Consider the following 13487-nt stretch of genomic DNA (forward strand, 5'->3'; position numbering starts at 1 on the left):
TCTGCAGTGCTGAGTAAGTTGGAGGAAAACCGTCCTCGGTTTTCTCTTCCCCATTCCTCCTTTCGTTCTTTTCGAGTGGTTCACGAGTGACCAGAGCTTATGCTAACTTCGGGATAGTGGGGAATTACTCTTTTCCTTTCCTTCCATTCTCCATGTGTTTTATACCCACTGCCTCCATGCAAATGTTAACAGTTGATAAATGCAACGTACGGATGCCAAAAGCTCCTGTGTTGTAGATTTTATTTCATTATGTTTTTAACGCTTTTAATTCAGTATAGTTTCAACATTTTATGTGTGAACATAAAATATTCACACAACATTTCACTGTGTGAACAGCAATCATAGGACATCTACCTAATAACGGGCAAGCCCACCTTTCACCCGGATAAAGACAGCCACACGGTGAGGCATTGAGTCCCCCTACTTCACGAAAGGGTTCAACGCTTGCTGCACCGCTGTCTATAATTCAATCGCATTCTTAGGTGGAGGATCCAAAGCTCGAACGGACCTTTCAACAGCATCCCAAAGATGCTCCACAGGGTTCATGTCCAGTGAATGGGGAGGCCATTCCATGCTGGGAAAGTCTTCAAACCATGTTCTAGTCACCACGGCTCTGTGGGGAGGAGCATTGTCCTTCTGGAAAAATCGATTGCCCTGTGGGTGCACGATGACCATGAAGGGATGCAGATGGCCACAACCTGGATCGTTCAGTGATGCGTCTAGGCGTACCACAGGTCCCAAAGTGTGCCAGTTGAACCTGCCCCAGACCATTACCGACCGTCCACCTTCCTGAACAGTTCCTTATTGACATGTTGGGTACACAGCTTCGTGCGGTTTCCGCCAGATACGCATCCTCCCGTCCGTTCAAAATAACTGGAAACGGGACTCATCGGACCAGGAGACCCGTCTCCAATCATTCAAGGTACATTGCCGATGTTCTTTCGCCCCAGTTGAGGTGTAGAGTCCTGTGTCGTGGTGTTAGCAATGGGACTCTGGTGGGGCGGCGGCTCCCATAACCTATTGCGGCTAATGATCGCCTGATGGTCTTGGTGGAGACTGTAAGGACCCGTCCTTACATTAATTAATAAAAATGGTTAAATATTATGAGAATTTAACTGTAATACGAATAGTGGTTTTCTGGTGAAAACAACATGAGTTAAATAGCACTGGAATTCAAAAATACCTTCCAGTCACTCCTTGTGTAGTAGTAGCTTGTTTGTATAGAAGTTCTTTGACGAGTCAGTGAAAGTAATATACCATGACAAATCCCCATTAAGACAGAGGCAGATGCACCATAGTAAGGGCCAAGAGTGCTTAAGCTGGCCCCTTTTAAAGATTTCACGGTGAAACGCTGAGAGGTGGGCGCCGTCACCAGGTGTGCGCGCGTGAGGCCACGGGAGGAGCTGTGACGCTTCTCAGTTGACCTGAACTTCCGCTTCTCTTTCTGGATTGTTCTGGTATGTTCGAGGTCCACGGAAGTTGGGGCACAAAGAGTAAAGAAGACCCGCCCACGGAAGAGGAGAGGAGACAAATGAGAACACAGGAAAAGGGATGTGCAGATCTCCTATTGGCCAGGAAGAAAGGAGAGGGAATTTTGAGAGGGAGATTCTGAAGAAGTTCGTGGCATTCGGGAAAAGTTTTCGTGAGATTCGGAAGAAGTTTTCGGAGGAGGCTGAAGAAGTTCACGGAGCGGTCTGGAGAATGAATTGAAGGAGTTGGAGAACGATACTAAGCAGAGCAGTAGTCTAATTTGGGTGATAGCTGCAGACCTGAGATAGATGGAAGCAGTGATAGAAATTCTGCATATCCCGACAGCCAGTAGGAATGTTCACCTGTAAACATGGAAGCCGTAGTGAGGAAGAATCACACCCTGAGAATTATATAGGCAAAGCCAGTCGAATGAGTGGTCGAACCATTGACCTACTAAAAAACCCCTCTATCCACGGAAGAAGAAATGCTGACCTGTAAAAAGTATGCAACACTGATTGATTCCAGCCGTGCAGTACCCGGTAGGGAAACACCATAAATCACCGAGATCCCCAAATGAGCGCCCCCGCATTCCAGTACCTGAATGACCGATATGAAAGGAAGCCGAGCAGAGAGGGAAGTTCCAGGCCAAACACGTAAGTGCTAGAGTTTACCGAAATAGGTGTACTTAATTTATTAAGGAGAGGGCTTTAGGAGAAAAATGTGTATATTTAAGTAATGAATATATGAATAAAGGGGTAATGTATTTAAGACGGACGCAGCCTATAATTTGAAGTGAAGCTCCTCATATAAATGCTTGCTGGAAGGAGAGGGTATGATAGTTAACTGAGAATTGTTTAATGTTGGGAAAGGTTTTTATAATATGTATGAAATTGAAGGTTGAAATTTCAATTTATTATGAGTTGATTTGTGGGGAGTATTTCTGATTTAAGTAGGGGCTAATTAATAAGTGATATTATAAAGGTATAGAGGATTAACTGTTCAGAAGGGTAATGTTAAATTGAATTGATTAATATTTCCTGTTGACCTGATTGCAGAAAGGGTGTCTAATTGAATAAATGCAATTTTTTTTTACAAATTGAGACACGAACTCTGAAGGTTTTTGTGAGCCAGTTCATTGGCTGGTAGTTGTTGGTTTATTATACAGACTGTTCATAAGAAGAGTGGGAAGAATCTATGTAAAGGGTATGACACGACCTATTGAAGTCCCTGTAAAGAACATGAAGAGACACCATGTCATAATGAATAATAATGTGTATTAGAGTAGAATATCTGATGATGAAACAATTGAGTTTGAACAAGATATTTACACATATAAAGGTTAATGAATTAACAAGTCACCAGCCAAATATAGTTTGACCAAACACTATTGCTAATTTCTGTATGATATGTTAATAAACATTGTTTTATTTTACATTCATGTGTTGGAGTCTGTCATTCCGAAACTCAGCCAATCCGGTAGAAAAATACCTAAAATAATTGGGGTCCCCTTTGGGTCTGGTAATCTTCTGAGAACAAACAAGTCAGATGCTAAGTGGGAGGATTGGACTACGGGGATATACATATAAAAAAGGGGATAAATTATAATAATTAAAATATAAAGAAAATTAGGGCAGCAAAAAAAAAAACAATAATACCCAAAACCCCCACAATTGGCGAGAAACGACCCCCACAAGACGTTTCTGGCAAGTCCCTCGTTGAAGTGGGCAGTGATTTGTGATACTGTCGCTCTTCGGTTGTCTGAAACAATGCGAGACAGACGTCGACGGCCTCGTTCATCCACCACTTTTCTCCATCTATAGCGCTGTCCACGATGAGATGTTATTCCGGAAATGGCATATTTCCGATACACTCTTAATACTGTGGAACGGGAATAGTGCAATTTATCTACCACTCCGCGATAGAGTGATTTGTGCATCGGGCACCCACTATCATCCCTCTTTCAAAGGCGGTTAACTCACTACGTTTACCCATACTGACATCGAATTACCACCTACGTGAATGCAGTGTACCTATATACCTTCCGATCTGCGCGTTCGTCCACTAAAGAGAGGGGTGATAGCGTCGCGTTGCCCAGGGACCAGGTGTCCCATGAATTCTATCCTTTCAGTGTAATATTTTATCGTACATTTTAATTAAAATCCTTATTTTAATAATCAATAAATAAATAATCTAAAAGCTGGTTGGAGCAATCAAGAGTTGTTAATAAATAACGTAGATACAATCATGATTCCTTATACAGAAGACCAGCGGAATCTTACAGTGAACTGTACCTACGAACGTACAATACAGAAATACAAAATTAAGTTTTTGTCATAATCCATTCGACAATAGTTAAAAGGCATCCGGACGTAGTCAAGTGGTCAGGCCAACGGTGCAGAAGCACATATGCTTTGAGAGGATCATGGTTTAAGCCTACATGTCTGTTAAATTCTGTTAATGATTTTAAAGCTTTCACTTCTTTCCAAGGTTGGAACAAAGTGCAACTTTGGAGGTAGTGTAGGTTTTGTGAGAGCGCCGTTGGTCCATTTCAGCACCAAAAATTCGAAAACCAAAATTTTCTTGAGTATACTGGCAGGAGCGGCAGACCAAACTTCAACGGCACGGGAAAGCACGTTGGTGATAAGTAGCGATGATGTAATTCTCGACAATTTCTTTAAGTTTTAAATAAATCTAGTTTTATATCCCGGAAAGCTCTTAAGGATACCATGTGGAGACTAATGCAAGCAATATCGGTGAAGCTACTCGTCTTCTGGAGGATTGCTTGAAAGACCGCGTTGCATCCAATGTGAATGCTGATTAATGTTTGCTCTCAACTCAGTCAGTGAGGGGAGGACATAAATCTGTTCCAAACTATAGTCTTCATCCAGTTCCCATTAATAGGAAATCATTTGAAATTTGGAGCCACGGGCATTGTTCTTAAAATTGGCATTTAAAATAATTCCTGCACTTAACCTCTTCAATTTAGTAAAACGTGTGGCAGCTGTCCAACATTATTTCACTGCCGAACTTGACTCACCACACCGACTTTTCTGCTTCCCAGAACATACTTTCTTCATGTCTTCCTTAAAAAAATTATCTTCCACGATATAACTGGAGTGTTGGACGTTTGATCCTGTTTCATCCGCGATCCATCTGCGGATGGAACAGGTTCAAACGAACACGTGGAATTCGTGTATTCCGTGAATTCTTAGCTTGTAAGAATAAAATCCAAAGCCCCTTTACGACCTTCTCCATAAAGTGCAATAATGTGTGGCATAAGAAAAATGAAATAGAATAAATTGGGAAAATGTTTTTTAATGGCTGTGTCGAATGGCAGCAGTTAAAAATATAAAGTCTCTTTTAACTGCTGATAGGAAAGAATGTAGTCTAGACTGTACTCATAATCATTAGCATCTTAGTTTTGAAAAAAATGTTCTCGAAATAGTTTTGGATAGAATGACGCTTAAAGACATTAGAGAAATCTGTTGCAATGGATATGTAGTCAGCCACATGTTTATCTCGATTTCATGACTTACTCGGAATTATAATTCAAAGTTGATGTATTTGGAAACACTCCGGCTCTTAGAGAAGTCAGTTTATATAAAAATCCTATGGAAATTTAAGATTTCTTCTTTTACAGATGAAGCTACCCATCATTTAAGGACGATCAATAGTTTTTTTTTTTCAAACCATTGTAGACTATCCGCTTGAGGGTTGGGTAAAGTGATTATGCCATCTTTTCTGAAGCGCAAGGCTTCAATCACCAGTTCATACGCATAAATTTGTATATACTAAAATCGTTAATGAATCCGCGTATAAGCTGCGTGTTATTTCTTTTCATATACACATGCCAAATGAAAATATTTGTTGAATGGAACTTCAGTGATTCAATTATTTTAAAGATGGTAGAACTACGAAGGAAATTTATTGCAGTACTAGATGTAGATGGATTTCGCATTATGTCAGAATTCTACATTTGGAACAATATGGCTAAAGATGTTGATGCTCCTTGAAACAGTTAAGAACAGGTCTGCTGATGTATTATTGGAGCTTGTGAACATTGAACAAGTAGGGTTAATTACTGTTAAAATTAACTACTGCTATGCTGTTCCATTACTATTCTCTAAGTCCTGGACTGCATTTGGGATTTTGATGAATAAATAATCAAATGTGAATGTGATTTAATGTATTTTAGAGCACCAATGAGCAACAAAACCAACTTAATTATTCGTACATTTGGATTGATTTCTATCTTGACAATATTATCACTGAGGGCCATACCAAAGTGATTGTCTTGTGGCAGTCACTAGATTTCTAGATCAGATGATTGGTAGTTTGCCCCCTCAGATACTGAGTTAGATTCGCCTTCAAATGACATCAGTATCTGCTACAACTTCATGTATACCTCTGTTCCAATGCACTGCCATCTTAAAATATTTGCATAAACCGAAAAAACATTCTTGAAGTGTTTTTTTTTTTCCTTCGGTGCCCAAATTGCCAAGTAATTTTTCTGAAACTCCCTTTGTAGTCTAATACAATAGTTATAGCGATTTCCACAAAAAAGAAAGAATATATCATACCCTGTAGTCTCCAAGATTGTCAACCACACACTTCAATATTGCATCTCTGCCGGCTATTGTTGTAAGACTAGTTACTGGTGTAGCAAATTCAGGTTCGTCGGAATCAGCAATCACTGAAAAGAAAATGCAGAATGACTTTTATAATAAGTTGACTATAATACATTAATAATAATAAGCATATTCTTAGTAATAATATTAATGTGTTGCAATACTCCCTCCCTTTCGGAAATGATTGGTAGTTTCGCCTTCAAATGACATCAGTATTTGAAGTATTTCATTCTGGATTATAGGCAAATCGACAATTTATATTTACAGACAATGACGTTTAATGACCTTAGTTGCCTTGGGCCAATTACAAATAGCACGCTCTTCCCCCTCCCTCGATCTCAGAACCAATGCAATACATGACCTAATCAGAAATTGCCAGCATCAAACTCACCGACCGTTTCTTCCTGGATAGGTACTTACAGTAATTCCACTACTGCAAAACCTTGGAATAGACCTGGTTAAATTGAATTGACCATAGTGATCAATGATCATAATGTGCAGGATTCAAACTCCTGCAGATCATGATCACTCCTAGAGGAGTCGATCCCCATCCTTCTTCAATCATAAACGTCACTTTTGTGTCAGTTGATGATAATGAATTCCCAGGTCTCTGCCAACCTATCAGTTTTGTCACCGACCTTGATGAAGTTCGTAACCCTCCTCTGTTTTGACAGCTGAGCTGCTGCTCGCAAACGTGAAACATCACTGAATCCGACTTGAACTACTGTATCTTAGTTCTTGCTGTTTGCGTTTGCAGACAAGAACTTTGCAAGGACTTAAGTTCTTGTCGTTTGCTTTTGGTTGTGAGGCGTATTGTTTGAGAATTGCAGATTTCTGTGGTCGGGTTTTATGGGGAAAAATCTGAGTATCCAGGAGAAGTACCAGTTCAGCCACTGTGAAGAAATGTGCATGAAAATCTGTACCAGAAATCAGCTAATCTATATATACTGCTAAAAATAAAAATACATAATCTGTTAACTTGTGTAATTACATATTTGAAAAGAAAACATCATTAAGCTTAAGTTATGGCCTGTTTTCTCCTTTTTTTTAAAATTAAATCTAATATCTCATTGAGCTAAAGGGGGTGCATTTTTCTTAAGTGTAAAACGTGATAATTGTTTGAATAAATATCGACTTACTAAAGAAATTTCAATGAAAGGCAACGATTCAATGGAATTTATTATTTATAATTGTGGGCAAAGTTTCTTTTGTTTATATCTGTATTTAGTTGCATAATTTCTTTCTTATTATATTCAGTGATGTGCATCGGTTATTCTTTGTTGTGTGTAGTAAGATAAAACTGCCATTTGTGATCATTTAGAAGGCTCATTTTCCCTCTCGAAGTATACAGTTGTAATGAGGTTCCGCTATATACTGCTGTACTCAAAGAACGTACACAATGCATGAGATTGATGTACCATTTAGTCGGCGAGTGCCAGGTGTGTCTGCTACCACGAATTCGCCTTTTGTATGATGTTAGGAAACAAAAATTGGATTTTGTTTCAGATATTTAAGGCTGCAAAGAGATATCATTCTTTTCATTCACGGGTTAGGCAATAACTATGTTGTAATGGGGGAACGGACTTTGCAGGTTCCTTCGGAAGGTTTTCATACATCTTTATTAGAATCCTCCGTCTTTTAAAATGGATCATGATGAGCAAAAAATCTCACGTTCCGAAGAGTTTTAATTATTTTAAAAACTAACTACAGTTTACAGGTGCGAATGGGATTGAAGAGTCAAAGGCGGGCAAGATGAGCCGACTCCCAATCGTGGTTTTGGCACGAGGATTTGTATACAGCCCTTTCAATCCTTTTTAGGATCGAAAGTCCAGCAGAGGTTGTCAAGTATTATTTACCTGACAGCTGTTTCGATGTCTACTGGAGCGTAGGCCTCAGTTCAGAATATCTGCATATTACGTCCATCGTATAAAGATTCACTAGAAGCAAAGTTTCAGAAAGCTTTATCTGTGAGAAACCTATTAGCAGTGCAAGAGTTAAAGGACAATGGAAAAGAAAATCATAAACCTAACCAGCAAAAGTTAAGTTTCCAAATGTTAATGGATTATTCATTAACATATTTCCATTTTCTGCAAATTTGAAACCATTTAACTACTTTGGTTTCTCAATACCAAAAATCCCTGAAAATGATGTAAGGCTCCACCAACCTGATGACACTATTATTGCCTCTTGAAGGCATCGAAATCAGCCTTTCCAGTTACTGATAAGATGGTAATGATAGGCGATAATACTTCAGTCAAAAATGCTGTATTTTAAGGATCCCAACCTAGAGACAAGTCGTGGCGAAGGGTTACCGTGAGAGATCAATAAATTCCAGTACGATAAAAAAAGATTTTTTTAATAATTTTCGATGTTTTAATCGAAATCACAATTTTTTTTTTTTCGTACATAATTAATACAGAACGCCATAAATCGTTGGATGCATATAACGCATTCGGAGTCACTAAAGACGAGATTTGGGTTGTAATATTTATCCTTCAGTCCTAAATTACAAATCAACAAGGCTCTTTTGAAACTGTCTGCGGGCGTAAATTTTGTTTTACGATTTCGTACTAAAAGTGGGTAAGCAAGAATATTTTTATATTCTTGCTTAGTTGTAAAACAGTTTCCTTTATAAGATTTAGACTTAGTTTATAAGATAAAAATTTATTCGTCTGGATTAAGCATCAGTTGAGTTGACACGCTCGGTGGCGTTGATTGTCTATTATGTCGGGGAATGGTAATCAAATTTTCTCTCGGGAGAGAAATTTGCCATAAACTCGTGACCAGAGAACTTCTGTTTGTAATAAGCTTTGTGGTAGCTTCCTATATTCTGTTTCCTCCCTCTTTCCTTCTTTTTTTTTTTGATTATTTCAGGCTTGCATTTTTATCAGAAAATAAGACGCGATTGCGTACTCGCCCGGGTAGACAAGACCACCATTTGACTGAAGTTTGGAAGTGCACTCAAGTGGTATTGCTCGACAAAGCGCAGTGAGAGAAAAACGTGATGTGTGATACTTAGGACTTTTCTAAGATTAAGGTTTCTTCCCATCTGGAACAACACGATCCACAAGCATGCGAGCTTAAGCTTACTAGCAAGAAGCCAAAATAATAACGGAGTTTTCCTGGAAATACAAACACCGAAGAAAATGTACAATTCCATACCTCAGCACTTCGCTGATAGTGTATCTGTACTAATTTTGAGAACACATCCATTTGTTATAATGTGTGCTTTTGACATTTACGTTTAGCTTTGTTTTTCATTGTGGCTTTTGTAATGGGAGATGATAAATGAGCATTGCAAAGATTCATAACTCATGAAATTATTTTAAATTACCCTTACTGTTTAATAAATACAATATAAATGAACGTGGGCTGTTGCTGAGCTGGGTTAAGTGCTGAACACGACATTACTGAAATTTTTTTTGTGGAATATTGAGACTGATTGATTTGAATTCGTGGTTTACGTTCAAGTGCAATGATGACCTTACTCATTTATTAACTGAGGAATTCAAGTAGTCATATTTAATACATTCAGTTCAACGTGGAGGGGTGGGGAGAAACTTGGCGGCTATAAAATGTTGGATTTCCAAGATGTCCCCAGTTTCATTTGCTTAACTTTTTTTTTTAATAAATTCAAATTTTATTCATTAAGCGGTTCTTAGTTATTTTATTTAGAAATAAAAAAAATACTTAGTTTCATTTTCAATTAAATATATTAAGATAAGTATAAGCTTTGATATAATTATAGGTGTAGTCAATAGTGTTTTTTTTCTTATATTTTGGCTTCTGTGTGATTCATAATTATTCGTGAAATATACTTTCCATACTGATCTGTTATTGAGTTGATGCTAATGGGACTATAACCGAGTCTATTCGACGTTTTCAAAAGTCCAGGACCTAACTTGATTCATAGATTTGCCAATGGCTTAATCTCATTTTGTTCAACGTCTAAGAGAAATAAAGCTGTTAGCGATTTTCAGGTCGAGGAACTACGGTAAAATCATACTATTTGAACTAATATTCCAGTCCTCCAAAGTAGAAGAATAAATCAAATGTAGAAAATCAGTACTTCTAGCTTTTGAAGAAAGAAAAGAAAAAATCTGACAATAAAAATATCAGAAAGAAGTGTAAGAACATCAGAAAAGGGAAGCAACGTCACCAATAGAAAAATTAAAAGGACAAGAAAAATTGCTGTCAAAGAAAAAACAGAATAGCCAGATTTTGGCTGTTTATCTCTTAATAAAAACGAGCATAAGAACGAACTATTGCCCTCGAAAGGGCTAAGGCCGAATGCACTATAGCACTTTCGTCTGATTAGTTGGCCAGAGAGGGAGATACTGAGGGGTTTCTGTTTGACAACATTAATCTGGAAGACCTCCAACCATGAGGACCTCATACACCACCTCTAAAATTATTTATAACTTGAATCACTCTTATAACGTGTCCTCTTGGTGAAAGAGTGGTCTGTATGTTCGTAGGGTGGACTGGAACCAGCGCTTCACCATACTCTGCACTTGCATAATTTAATGAACGACAGGAAGGTCAACGATTGACCTTACTGTCGTTCATTAAATGTTTAGTTCAGACCTCGAATATTTTTAGAATATACTGAATGGATTAAATTAACTGAACTGAGGTAAAGTTCGAACGAAGACTCGGAAACCAACCCTGTCCTGACCCCATATTTGTTTACCGAATAACTGTATTTTCCCTCTGACTTGAATATTTATTAACAGACTAGTTTGCTGCCATTTTCTATTTGAGACAAGCATCATTCTTATGATGCTCGTGCCACTTATTTCCTCCGTGACAGTATACTTGGTTTCGCCAATTGTCACTCAATCGTTAGCCGATCTTAGGAGGAGAGAGTAGGGTTCTCCTCGCGAGTTCCACTTGTTTTTCATCCGCGCGAATAGTCCATAAATATCCATAAGGACAAGCTCAGCTCTCTGTATTAAAATGAATCTGAATAAACAAGAATAGAGCACTTCAGTCGAATTTTACAGCCATCTTTGCAGTAGCGATGCACTTTTAATTACTGTTTCCGCACGTAATCATCTCTCTTGCTGCTAATTTTGCAGCCTGAAAATAGGCGATATGATTATCTTGCAGAAACTTTCAAAATTCCATAAATGGCTGCTATGGTATTATGACACGCTCGCTGTTCGTTCCTCCTTTCAACTAAATTAATAAAATGCAGACATTCTGTGCCACAAGGTCTTCACTTGCCACATAAATGGTAAGAAGACGAAATTATAAATTTAGTTTCCGTACTGTACAGCAGAGGGCAGTAGGAAATAACGCTACATTGCAAAATGATTAGTGTTGTTACCATAAATAAATTATGGACCCGTTGCCAACGATATTTCGCAGGCACGTGCGATTGAATTAAATTCTATTTTAATCAAGGAATGCAGGTTAAAAAAAAAAAAATAGTCACACGAAAGCGAGATTACCATTTCATAGAAAAATCTGTGCGGCTCTAAATATCGATTTCAACATTCTGTGATTTACGTCATCCCTGGTTGTATCCAAATGGTGTTGTCTTCTGTCATATCAAAGACTCTAGAGATGCCGATTTTCTTAATTTTTATGTTGCTATTCGCGCCAGTTAGAATCCAACTCTTTCTAGCCATATTAATAGATATCAATACTTATCCCATAAACGCTTGGTTGCCATGTTCTTTGCGTTTGTACAGAAACGATTCCAGCTGAAAACGAAGTGGAAGCTCGAACTAAATTCGAAATTGAATCGCGTTCATTCATAAACGCTCTCAATTTTCAATACACTCGCACGAGTAATCTCAATTTTAACAAAACTATATGCAGCTTTTATATTAAGAAATAAAAAGTATTGAATTAAGTTTTCGATGAATGAAAAAACGCTAAAGTCTGATTTCTTACATCGATCTTTATAAACGAATGTTGTCTCATTTTACAACTTACATTACTTCAGCTGTGCGTTAACCGAGTTCTGAACTTTTTGATGAGAACTCAAGTTCTCTTAGTATTTAGAAGTAATAAATCTTTGTAGTTCAAAAAATATTTCTTTGGTGTGCTTTTCAGGTAACATCCATCGTAAAAGATGGCACAAGTGAATCTCACAAGAAGCATCCTTATAAAAACATTTTTGTACTCTAGGACAACTTTCTTTATACGTACGTAATCCCGTCAGAGAGAGAGAGAGAGAGAATGAAAGTTGAAGAATGACATAAAAAGTCAAGACCCTGCACGCTGAGTGAAAGGTTCAACGCTGGATAATCGGATTAGCGATCTTGTTTGAGATACAATAGATTAAGAGAGCCTTAAGTAAATAGAAGTAGCCCACTCTGTTCTTAGCGATGTAAATAAATTTCTGGCGCCAAGGTTTCTTGTTTTTTTATAGCGTCTTTAATCCGTTGTAGATAAGATTGAAAAAATCCCATTGATTACTTTGCTGTATTCATAGCCTCTGTCTGCCTCCAGGAAACATCGATGTAAAGTCAGATTTTATCTGGAGTATTTGATTGAACATTTGTCATGTTCTCTCTCTCGAAAGGCAGTAATCCCAGAAATATTGCTCACGGACAGATCAATTGCTTCACTCCATTACAAGTGTGTATTAATTTCAGATACTGTTTATGTATTCGTCCTTTCTTTTTTTGATGGAATGAGTTTCGCTTTTTCTAGAAGAGAAACGAAAGGTGTATGGCCATTTTATATAATTAAATAGCAATCTCATCAAATTTTGAAAGTAGTTGGAGAAAACAGATGAAACTTTAATGATCCCTGAACAACGAGAACCTAGAATTGATTTCTAACAAGGTGGAAGCTTACAAGTCCGAGGAGAAAGACAAAATAATTTGGTTTCCGAATTAATTTTTTTTATCCCGTTGTACCTACCATCAGCAGTGAAAGAAGGTTTAAAAGATTAAATTCTTATGTATGATTACAGTCTTCGTGAGGTTAGTTGTGCTATTCGAATTATCAGGGCTTTCTCCACCCTTTTTCTACATTGTATACTCCTTTTGAGGAATAAAATCTGATTAATGTACCAGGGCGAGATTTTCATTAATTACTAACGTTTTCGGGAATTTTTCTGTACTTATATTCTTTTACTGAAAGTTAGCAGTGATTTGGGATACATCTATACCGCATTAAGAGAAGCTTACAAGATATTTGATTTGGAAAACCTAATTTACTCTTGAATACTACGCAGATCTCCAGTCGACTGAAATAGTTCAACTGCATTTGTTATTCCCTTCGTGCTCAACCCCTGTTGGGGACGGGCATAGTTATGCTGCCACTTTCTCTATTCTGCATGGGCAAGTGGAGATAATCACACACATACACGCACTCCTTTCCTCCCTTGTCTGCTTATGTCTGAAGGTGGTGAAATTGTACTTGGAG

The 13487-nt window shown here is 37.9% G+C and overlaps 1 protein-coding gene across 1 annotated transcript in view; it reads right to left on the reverse strand.

Moving 5' to 3' along the window:
• Window positions 1-13487, reverse strand: part of LOC150083312 (lachesin-like) — a 271161-nt gene that overhangs the window by 129795 nt on the left and 127879 nt on the right. Inside the window, exon 2 of the mRNA XM_090377171.1 lies at window positions 6051-6163. Within this exon, the coding sequence (XP_090233297.1) occupies window positions 6051-6163 (113 nt within the window). The remainder of the gene's footprint in view (window positions 1-6050; window positions 6164-13487) is intronic.

The sequence above is a fragment of the Mastigoproctus giganteus genome, chromosome 7 (assembly GCF_048544385.1).
Source record: "Mastigoproctus giganteus isolate SK-2022 chromosome 7, ASM4854438v1, whole genome shotgun sequence".
In the NCBI taxonomy this organism is placed as follows: domain Eukaryota; kingdom Metazoa; phylum Arthropoda; class Arachnida; order Uropygi; family Thelyphonidae; genus Mastigoproctus; species Mastigoproctus giganteus.